We start from the raw sequence: 12,500 nt of genomic DNA on the forward strand, positions 1-12,500 counted from the left end.
CCCTCTTCTGCCAAAAGAAATCAAACCATAAAAGAAAAAAAAAAATATAAGAAAACATAAAAGAAATTGGTTTTGTTTCTTTCTCAAAATTTGGTACATTTTTTTTTTGTCTTTCTTCTTGAAACTATTGTTGTTATTTCATCTGTCATACAATTTCTGCTGTCCTGTTTTCTGATTTTGTTTTAGAATTTATGCTATATTTTTTTTTTTTATCATATGTATACATTTTCTCCTTTCTTTTTCTTCATATTTTTGTTTGTTTTGTAATCTCAAACCTTTGATTTTTCACTGGATTCAAGTGGAAGACTCTCAAGCTTTAGTTAAAATCACGCCGGTTTTTAAAAAATTTTATATGCAACAAACTTGCGAAATGGCGAGAAGAAGAGAGAAGCAGGAAAAAAGTAAATCGGTAATTGGTTTCTTGCATCCGGATCCCAAAGCTGCTGAGGATTCTGATTGGCCTGTAAATGCATAAATGAGAAAGAAAAAAAAAACATTATGTAAAAAACAATAAATAAGCAAGCAAAAAAAAAAATGAAGTAATACATGTTAATTTAAATGGCACTTTATTCCCACATTCATTTTTTTTTTTTTTGACCCCCTTCGGTCAGACACTGACAATGGGTTTGCACCTAGAGAGTTACCCTCTGAGGCACAACTCTGGGCAAGGTTGTTTTATGGAAGACCAGCAGTCGCCCATGCATACCGGTCTCCCCTCTCCACGTCACCGATGTTGTCCAATGGAAAGGCAAGGGCCGATACAGCTTGGCACCTGTGACATCGCAACTCATTTCTACAGCTGAGTGAACTGGAGCAACGTGAAATAAAGTGTCTTGCTCAAGAACACAACACGCAACCCGGTTCGAGATTTGAGCTCACAACCTCACGATTGTAAGCTCGACGCTCTAATCACTGAGCCACGCGCCCTCACATTCATATATGAAAATTATTAATATAATGCAAAAGAAATTGTTGTCAAAGTTATCTGATGTTTGGACAGAACTGCTCAGCCTGTAGTGGCTAATAAATAATCAGGTAATATTTATTCATAAGAAAATTTGAAACGTAACCTTTAGAATTAACAAGGTAACATTGTTGCTAGTTAATTTATACATATTTAACAAATCAAGCTGCAAAATTAAAATCCTCTTTTTGTTCCACGACTTGTATTTTATAATTAAAAATGGAAATATTTTCATTCATTTTATTGGAGAAAAAGTCCACTGCTGGCAAAAGCATTCTCCCTTAAGGCAATATCAACTTCAATGTTTGCAAGCTGTCTAGATCTTGTATAAATTATAAATTATAAATCTTGTGAAGTTTTATTATTATCATTATCATTTAAGGCAGTGAGCTGGCAGAATCATTAACACACCTAGCAAAATGCTTAGCAGCATTTTTTCTTTACATCCTGAGTTCAAATTCAACCAAGGTCAACTTTACCTTTCACCCTTTCAGGGTCAGTAAAAGAAGTACTAGTTGATCACTGGGGTCGATGTAATCACCTTATACCCCTTCCCAAAACCTGCTGGCCTTGTGCCAAAACTTGAAAATATAATAATTATGGTCATTAACCCTTTCTTACTGTATTTATTTTGAGATGTTCTGTGTTTCTCTCAATTACTTTAATTATAACAAAGAATTTTGTAAAATAACTTAGTTATCATTAAGCTAGTGTTAGGAACAGTAATTGTGTCTAAAGTTTGGTGGAAGATTTTAATTCAAAACTTATGAAAAGAAGATATTTGTACTATAGAGCCAGAGCCGGTTTCAGCCAGGTTGGTAACGAAAGGGTTAAGGTAGTGAGCTTCATAAATATTATTGCACCAGACAAAATTCTGCCAGGTTGACTACCTTTTGTTCATTCAGGATTGATGAAATAAGTACCAGTTGGACACTGGGTTCGATGTACTTAATTAGCAAAGCCTTCCCTGAAATTTGAGGCCTTGTGCCTATAGTAGAAAGACTCACCATCATTATTATTAAAGTCATGAGCTGCCAGAATAGGTCACACATTGGATGAAATGCATAGCAACATTTCCTCTGGTGCCTTACTTTCTTAGTTCAAATCTTACTGTGGTCAGCTTTATCTTTCTTCCTTTCAGAAGTTATAAAGTAAAGTACCAGTCCAGTTCTAGGTTCAATGTTATAAACTAACCCTCTCTCCCTAAATGTTGCTGGCCTTGTGATAAAATCAGAAAGAATTATCATTTCATTACTGTTGCCATTTTATTATTATTATTATTATCATTTTATTTATTTGGTATGCTAAGAAAGTAGAATTAATAACTTTTACCCAGAGGTATAATATAAATTATGTGCACTGAAATACAGAGACACTGAAATATAAAACCAGATTAACTCAACCATTATGTATTTTAGCATATAAAATAATGGTTTTGCAATCAAGCAGAAATCTATTTTGCCATGCATTTCAATTTAAGTCATTTAGTCAAATAAATCATACAATTACTGGCTATAGGTAATAATTTGGAACTCAATGGCAAAAAGGCTAAGTATGTTATTGTTTGAGACATTTCCACATAAAAATAATGAAATGTAAAATTGATATAAATTAACTGCTAAGATTTTCAATGTAATTTGTGTCAGAATTGAAGTGAATGGGATTGTTTGTCTTTTCTGGTCTAAATTGCTGCTTATAATATCTATTATCACTTGATGCGGTAGTATTTATTTAGAAGTAAGTATTTATATATATGTTCTAGATTTTCTATATAACAATTGTTGAGGATAAATTAAATTGACAAGAAAATTGTAGGTACACATCTGCTTTCAAATTCTTTTGAGCTATACTTCACTTACCACAATTTTCCTTACCTAGCTTGATGAAATAAATACTATTGATTTTGTTTGATTATTTCTATAATTTGGTAGGCTGTCTCTATAGTTCGCAGACCCTCTCTGAAGTCACTAATCTTGCTGCTATAAATAACAGTCAAATCTACCTGAAATCATAGTCTGTATTAACAAAGAAAGGACACGCTGCTCAATATACTTCCTGATATACAAACTGATAGAATGATGATTCCAACAAACTATTAATCACAGGTCTGCCTCATCAATGCTGATATCAGGCTAAGAAACTACAGCAATTAGCTACATATATAATAACATCTGTGAAATCATTGACATTATTTTTGTTTGGATGGAAAACAATAATCTTAATTTGAAATTTATGTACTTCAGCACAGGTTTAGCTGTGTGCTGTTGTTGTTGTTAAGCAGCAAGATGGATAAGGGTGATTAGGTGTTGGTGTAGGGCTCAGGGGCGGGAGACCCCAGACCTTGGAAAAAAAAAAACTTTGATTGTCTTGTAGTCGAGGGCTCTTTGTTAACGCCCGACACCACTGGGAGGTGGCCCTCGAAATCGCTGGAATTGGTGATCTCCAGGTCCAAATTCTTGGATGGCTAGCTGTGTGCTTGAGAAGCTTGCTTCCCAACTGTGTGAATTTAGGTTCAACCCCACTGCGTGGCTCCTTGGGCAAGTGTCTTCTACCATAGCCCAGATCAAGCAAAGCCTTGTTAATGGATTTGGTAGAAAAGAACTGAAAGAAGCTTCTTGTGTTATGTGTGTTTATGCTTGTGTTGTCCCCCACTGCTCGACAACTGGTGTTTGTTTATGTCTTCATAACTTAGCAGTTTGACAAAAGTGACCAACAGAATAAGTACCAAGCTTAAATATAAATACAGTAATGCCTCAATATATGAGTTAATTGATTTCCAGAGTTTGCTTGTAAATTGAAAACTCATAAAGCAGAGCAATAATTTCCCATAGTAGCAATGTTATAAATCATAATTTTTTATCAGAAAAATATTATTTTACCCATAAAATTTATAATACTCCTGAATTAATGGCAATAAAACAACAGTAGAGTGCAAAGAATATTTTGTGTAATGTAAAAAGAATGTCGAGATAATTTATAATAAAAAAAATATTTTTATAATCGTTTTCTGAATCACTTTCACTCGCACCAACACTCGTAGACACCATCACTTGTAGATGTAATTGCTGATTCACAAGCACTCATAGACAGACTTGTAGATTTCTTTGTAAAAAAAGTTGAGAATTGCTTGTTTAGAAGATTTTTTTCTCTCTCTATAAATTTCTTGGTAATACACAGAAGCATTTGTTATGGTAGTAGAAACTTTCACACATCATTCCAAATTTGGAACTTGTGCTTGGAAAAAAAAACTCATAAACTTGGGGTCTCATAAAGTGAAGTATTACTGTACTGGGATTGATATGTTCCACTAAACCGTTCAAGGCAGTACCTCAGCATGGCTGTATTCCAATGAGTGAAACAAGTAAATCATATAAGTTTTGGGAACCAGACGATTGTAAAATGTATGGCTCAAAGTACCTAAATTACTACATGGAAGTCTCAGTAAGACCAATTTTACAAAGTGAATAATTCCAAATTATGTCTATCTCAATTCTTTTCTTTCTGTTTCAAAGTTACATACAAACAGGACAATTTTAAGATTCCTATATACATTAGATAGGAGTAGCTCTGCAAAAAACTGAACCGCTAAGTTACGGGGATGTAAACACATCAGCATCGGTTGTCAAGCAATGTTGGGGGGACAAACACAGATGCACAACATATACATACACATACATATATATATATATATATATATACATATACATATATACGAAGGGCTTCTTTCAGTTTCTGTCTACCAAATCTACTCACAAGGCTTTGGTCAGCCCTAGGCTATAGCAGAAGACATTTGCCCAAGTTGCCACGCAGTGGGACTGAACCTGGAACCATGTGGTTGGTAAGCTAGCTACTTACCACATACCCATTCCTGCACCTATAATGGTCACTTTCTGGCATTGCTGTTAATTTAATGAAATCCATTGCCAACTTTGGAATTATAATATTAACCAATGTACAAAACATAGCAACAGTAACTATTTTCTTTGTTCTTTCAACATGCCAGGTTCCAACTCTGAACAAAGTCTAAGTGATAGGTTTCCCATGGAAAATGTTGCTTAAATTATAAGTTTATTATTTTCCAGAAAGCTTAAATTATAAGTTTATTATTTTCCAGAAAGCTTAAATTATAAGTTTATTATTTTCCAGAAAGCTTAAATTATAAGTTTATTATTTTCCAGAAAGCTTAAATTATAAGTTTATTATTTTCCAGAAAGCTTAAATTATAAGTTTATAATTTTCAGAATGTACTACACTATCACTTTTTACATGTAACAAGCATTTTGTAAGGCAGTGTAAATTACTAATATGTCTACGTTTTGTATTGAAGGAAGTACTGAAAATAGTAGATTTGGTATTGGTAAAATTAAGATTCTTTGAAATGAAAGACAATGGTAGAGAAGAGTCATTAACTTTTTATCAAAAGTTGATATCAGCACTTCAGATTGATTAGGTCATTATGGAAAGTTCAGCTGTTGGAGTGTCCAAGTAATGTATCTAATGCTAACAGTGATTTCAGCCAGTGAAAGGTTGTAAGAGTTGAAAATGGTAAATTTAATTGTAAGTTTGCCAATTTTAGCAATTCTGTTAAAAGAAACATTTCTTTGGCATAGTTAGAGATAAAATGGTATTATTATTTTACCATGTCAGTAATTCTCCGTTATTGTCTTTCGGATGGCAACATTCTTTAACGGTGGGTACTTTGGCAGGAAGTGATGAAATTCTATAATAGCCACAAGATATCTGAGGAATGTGAGGAATGAAATGCCAATAACACATTCTAATAGTTTGAAAACTGGCACAAAATCTCAGAGATTTTTGTTTCCTTGCTATTGTTAGCTACCAAAGGATCATCAATATATATACATATAAAATATAGACAACAAAAGACCTGATCAATGAATTCTGAAAAGTTTGCTGCCCATCAATTAATCTGAGTGAAACTCAGAAAATCTCAAAGAAATCAGAGAGAAAAGACAGATTTCTCAATGTCCTGTTCAACAACAGTAAAGTTTCACAAGACTGAATTTTCAAGATAAAAGTTTTTCTGTACTGAGATTCTGAGAAGTTGTTGAGCTGTTGACTTAATGAATGCGGTTGAGGTGGTCTACATCACTGTTGATGTGGAAATTATGTGTTCTGGTTAGTCTCTTCTGGATTTTCACATCAATGGCTCGAATCTCATCAATTGTCCAATCAGGCAGCCCAAAATTGGGTATGAGTACTGGCACTGCAAGTACATTGTGGGCCACCATTTTATTGAATACAGAGAGTTCCAAGGTCCAAATTTTCTTTATTCAACTGTAATATTCTTTAGTGACATGTATTTTGCTATAGGTGCCATTGTGAGATATGCTTTCATCCACCCCTAGATACCTGTAACATTCTTCATCAGATATAGGGGAAACAGCCAAATCATTGATGAAGAAGTTGCAAGTATGGTTTACAGTTTCCTTCTTTCCATTAAGCAACATTCATGCTGACCAAACTCCAGCCCTATATCCTTTGAGAATGTTGTAACCAGATCAAGGCTCTTTTTCGTCTCCTGCATATTCTTGGCATATAACTTCAAATATCCATAAAGAAACAGTAATTTTGTAATTTTGTTAATTCTGTTTCCTTGTGAACCAGTGAGATATCCTTCAGACTTCCGTAATCTGAATGACAAGGAGTTTACAGAAAGTATAAACAACAATGCACAGAGGCTGTCCTCTTAGAATATGCTTCTGCAATGCTGGAAGGTAACAAATTATGAGACTAATTGCTTGAATAATTGAAGTAGAGTCTTACCTTGTCCTCCGCCTGGTAGCCAAACTTCATTCATGGGCGTAGTGACTCTATTTCGTGGTGGTGTTTGATTACTGTGCGATAGCAATGGTGGATTGCCACCATTTTGTTTATCTGGTTTACTAGCTGGTCTGATTCTGTTGCCATTATGCTCTGAAAATAGAAAATAATAATAATAATAATAATAATATAATAATAATAATAATAATAATAATAATAATAATAATAGTAATAATAATAATAATAATAATAATAATAATAATAATAATAATAATGATAATAATAATAATAATAATAATAATAGTAATAATAATAATAATAATAATAATAATAATAATAATAATAATAATAATAATAATAGTAAAAATAATAATAGTAATAATAATAATAATAATAAAATAATAATAATAATAATAATAATAATAATAATAATAATGCTGGCATTGATGTATCAATACCAGCAGATGACAACGTGTCTCTAAAAGAAATGGAGAAACTTTCAAAATACAAAGATCTGGAGACAGAGGTAACTCGAATGGGGAATCTGAAAACAGAGACAATTCCTATCGTAGTATGTGCATTAGGTATAATAAAAAGTATTCAGACAACTACATAACAAAAATACCAGGACTTACAAATATATATATGCGGGTGGCACGTAAAAAGCACCCACTACACTCACGGAGTGGTTGGCGTTAGGAAGGGCATCCAGCCGTAGAAACACTGCCAGATTTGACTGGGCCTGATGAAGCCTTCTGGCTTCACAGACCCCAGTAGAACCGTCCAACCCATGCTAGCATGGAAAACGGACGCTAAACGATGATGATGATGATGATAACATACAGAACATTGCACTACTGGGCACTGCACACACCCTATGCAAAACACTTTCAATACAGTAACCATCAGAGCATCATATCAAACCACAGCACATACCCAAAGCACGCTCGGTAGTGAAGTGAAAGCACGATATAAAAATAAAACTACTGAACACTAATAATAATAATAATAATAATAATAATAATAATATAATAATATAATAATAATAATAATAATGATAATAATAATAACATTGAAATTTCCCCAAATTACTGATGAAGGCTAGAGGGTATATCAGCCAAAATGTGTTAACAACAAACAAGATGAGGACAAATATCCATCAAATGTAAATAATGTAAATAACATACATATTTCCTCATCTCTTAAATATAGAATTGTGTTGTTTGAGAATGTATTACATGCAATGTGAGTGGACCTTCAATCCAATTCCCACATTGTACTCAAGCAATCACAACACTGGACTCAACAAACGTCCAAACACTCACATGATAGGTATGTTGACCTATCACTGCAGATTAACATGCTGAGCTGAGCTTATATAAACCTAATGTCTTCAATATGCCATAATAGAAATCAGTCTCACAACAAACTTATTACACAAAAAGTATAAAAAAATTACATGTGCAAAACCCTTTAACACCAGAAATGAACAGACCAGTACCCTACGAGAATGATGACCATCAAAATAAAGGACTAGACGTTATTCTTCATGTCCTACAAAATGAAAAAATGTATAAATGGACATGAGAGGAATATATTTCCATCATATACTCTTCTCTCACACCAGTGCTCTACCTACAGAACAAAAACATAACATATACATGTAGGAGACCATTTTCTGGAAGAAAAATTACTTAGATTCATGTATACTGATGACCCTAACAAATAAGCCAACATAAGGGGATACATTTTCAAAACAAAAAAAAAAAAAAAAGTATCAGAAATTGAAATAGACCATTTAAAAGGAAATACGTTCACTGTTTCCTTCATTAATGTGCATAATTTTTGATTTGTCGCGAAATGTAGTAAAAAGTGCTTTACAGTGGAAACCGGATGGATATAGAAAGAGAGGTAGGCCTAAGAACTCATGGTGTAGATCGACACAAAAGGAACTAGAGAAAGGGGGACATTCATGGCAGAGTATAAGAGTGTAAGTACAGAAGCGAAAAATTATGTGACATGGAATTCAATTATAAGTAGCCTATAGTCCGCGTTGGAGGGTTAAAGGCAGAAAAAAAATTTAAAGGAAAATACATCAATACAAATAGTGACCATAAAAGAATGCCAAATAATAACATAAGTATGAAGATAGACATAACATTTGCAACAAAAGCAAAGTGAGTAATGAAACACAAAAAAAAAAACTGTAGGAATGCATAATGATGAGCAAAATCCACCAAACCAGGGCAACAAAGACAAAAACATAAACCGGAAGGAATACAGAACAAGCCTAAAAATTAGAAACAGTGAAGGCAGAAACCATGGTTATGATACTCTAAAAATGAGTATAATCAAGGAATTAAAAGCCACAGATCTTAGTATGGACTGCCAATTGTACCTCCCAAAAATTAAAGTTGATAATAAGACAGCAACAATGATATATATAGGTGCAGGAATGGTTGTGTGGTAAGTAGCTTGTTTACCAACCACATGGTTCTGGGTTCAGTCCAACTGCGTGGCACCTTGGGCAAGTGTCTTCTACTATAGCCTCGGGCCAACCAAAGCCTTGTGAGTGGATTTGGTAGATGGAAACTGAAAGAAGCCCGTAGTATATATATATATATATATATATATATATATGCGTGTGTGTGTTTGTGTGTCTGTGTTTGTCCCCCTAGCATTGCTTGACAACCGATGCTGGTGTGTTTATGTCCCCGTTACTTAGCGGTTCGGCAAAAGAGACCGATAGAATAAGTACTGGGCTTACAAAAGAATAAGTCCCGGGGTCGAGTTGCTCGATTAAAGGCGGTGCTCCAGCATGGCCGCAGTCAAATGACTGAAACAAGTAAAAGAGTAAAAGAGTATATATAATACAAATCTGGCTGTCACAGAACTAATGGAAACGAAAACAAATATTAATAAGACCTGGTGAAGTGAAATAATATATGCAGCAGCATTTGTGGTCACAAAAGAATTTCAGCTCCTAACTGGATTTGAACTCAGAATGTAAAATGACATGACTAAACAGCACATGGAAATTGGTGCCACGCTTTATCAATTCAACCATAATAATGGCAATGAAAAGAAACAAAAATGATTGACGTATTTGCAGATAAGTGTTTGTTGATTGACAAAAGTGGTATTGTAGTGTTTGTGTTGTTGTTGTTCATGCTAAGCAGTTGTGGTGGTGTTGGCTAGTAGTGGGTGTTGGTGATTGACCCCAATAATAATAGAAGAGAACTTATAGTAGAAATCCTGTACTTCTTCAGTCTCAAGTAGTTTACTCCACCATTACTACTAACTGTAGCGGATCTCTTTTTGATCTACATATAGCATTCAGAATTACGTATCTGATTTGTCGGGTGTGTCCTCTCTTAGATGCTTGAAAATAATTGCTACTTGTTTTAAGCAGTGGATTGATAAGTAGAGCAAAGCAGATCTATGATCAGGAATAATACAGTCTGAGTAAGCAGCAGCATATCAACAGAAGTGGAGTTTGTAAACTGTGATTGAATCTAAGTGTAATAATATTCGGAGAGTGGCTATTGAATATGAAAGACTGACAATAATGCTTTGGTATGAGTGACTGGTTTAGTGAGAGTATGGGTGTTAGTGTGTAAGTATGTCTCGCACTTTTGTGTCTATGCGTGTATAACGTCATTGTGTGGGTTATACACATATGTGAATTTGTGGGTGTGAGAATGATTATGTTAAAAACAATTAATATGTAATATTTATATGTATTTCATAGTTATACCTCATTACATTCACTGTGCATATACACAAAACAGATCATACATACTAATATTTATGTGTGTATACATTGGTATGTATGTATGTATATGCATTAATATAGAAATTGCCATGCCCAATAGCACAATTCTGTATATAATCTTTCTGATAAAATTGAGTTAAGCAAATAAATAAATGAATGTGTGTGTGTGTGTGTGTGTGTGTGTGTGTGTGTGTGTGTGTGTGCGTGTGTGTGTCTGTGTGTGTGTGTCTGTGAATACATAATTTAATATACACATTATAAAGGTACGAGCTGCTAATAGTTTCCTGGGTTGGAGACTTGTGTCTAGACAGGTTTTTATAACAGACTTTGTGTCTTCAAGGAATTTTCAGGCCCTGAGCACATAGTCTATCCTATTTAAAAAACAGGACACTAGTACATCAGCAATTTGTGAGGAAAAAACAAGAAGGTTGATGCAAAACGTGGATGGGTGAGTTAAAAAAAGATTAGAGATACATTTGTTTTGATCATAAAAGCCATAAGAAGAAGGTCAAAAGAAATTTGCCCATGTGCTTGCATTTGCTGATAGTATGGGATCTGTGATTTAGTAGGGTAGGGAAATATATAAATCTAAAAAGAATGTGTGATTTTTCAGTTATGCATAAGTTGTATTTCTTAGATCCATTATGATAAAGCATGAATTTCTCTATGTTTCTGTACTTGATTGTATGAGACAAGCAATTGGTCTTCATAACCTATATGTGGCTAGCCAACTCAGTGGTTGTGTTTTTATTGATATGCTGGAAAGAAAATAGGTGGTTTACACATCTTTTGAAATAGGCATGGAAGTGGCTGTATGGTAAGTAGCTTGCTTATGAACCACATGGTTCTGGGTTCAGTCCCACTGTGTGGCACCATGGGCAAGTGTCTTCTACTATAGCCTTGGGCTGACCAAAGCCTTGTGAGTGGATTTGGTTGATGGAAACTGAAAGAAGCCCGTCGTATATATGTATATATATATATATATGTAATGCTTCTTTAAGGCTACTATTACTTTTAAATGGTTATATTACCACAAATGTACATAGGCTACAAGGAAGAAAAATATCTCCAAATCAGTGAAGAATGCAGCTTCCTTAATTTAATCTATCACAAAAAAAAAAAAATAAGGAAAAATCCCTGCAACAAAAAAATTCATCTGTTAATCCTTTCTATTCTGGTTAGAAAATACAGGTGAAAATATCGACAGTGGGTTTTTTTTTTATATATATATATTTTCAATTTCTCAAATATGTTTCAGTTATCTCAGTATTTCCACAGCAAAGCACTACTTTGATAAAACATATTTTACATTTTTTGTGTTTGAAATAATTTCCCTAATGGCCCACAAAATCTCTGCCACTAGCATTATATTAAGTCCTTAGGCAAAATACATCCGTTTACATACTCCAATCTAATTGAAAAATTCGTAATACTCCCAGGGTATGATTAAGTCTATAAGTAACATAAACAACACTTTTCGTTTTTGTTACTGGTAAAAGATCTCTAGAAATAAGTGTGGTAAAGCCTTCTATTTTGTATTGACATAGAAAAAGCATGTAATGTATTTGTAGTTTTTTAAGAGAACATTAAGAAGGCATTTTTTTTATCAACTTTAATATATGGATATAAGTTCAACTTCATGCTAAAACATTGATTTACCAAAGTAAATGCGAATCAGCTGATTCTATTTTAAAATTTAACATTTTACTGACTGACTTGGATGTGGCATCTGAGATAAGCTTCTACATTTACAAGCTCATGACAGATATGAAAGATCTTTCTGTAAGAAATTACAGTAAAAATTCTTCCACTGTTATTAAATCTTCGGTCTGATCACAATCTTCAAATTTTCAGATTGTCAGAAGGCTTCCCGGAATGATTGATCACATCTTCTAATGCATGTGTATGTGTGTGTATGTGTGTATTTATTTGTGTGTGTGTGTGTACATACATAAAATGTTCATATATATACATTAT

General features: G+C 33.6%; 1 protein-coding gene across 1 annotated transcript in view; it reads right to left on the minus strand.

Annotated features, from left to right (window-relative positions):
* Positions 1-180: 180 nt before the first annotated feature.
* Positions 181-12,500, minus strand: part of LOC115210932 (opioid-binding protein/cell adhesion molecule homolog) — a 967,526-nt gene continuing 955,206 nt past the window's right edge. The window contains exons 7-8 of the mRNA XM_029779720.2: positions 6,752-6,901; positions 181-461 (exon numbers count right to left, since the gene is read on the minus strand). Of these exons, the coding sequence (XP_029635580.1) occupies positions 349-461; positions 6,752-6,901 (263 nt within the window). The 3' untranslated portion in view covers positions 181-348. The remainder of the gene's footprint in view (positions 462-6,751; positions 6,902-12,500) is intronic.

The sequence above is a fragment of the Octopus sinensis genome, linkage group LG4 (assembly GCF_006345805.1).
Source record: "Octopus sinensis linkage group LG4, ASM634580v1, whole genome shotgun sequence".
In the NCBI taxonomy this organism is placed as follows: Eukaryota; Metazoa; Mollusca; class Cephalopoda; order Octopoda; family Octopodidae; genus Octopus; species Octopus sinensis.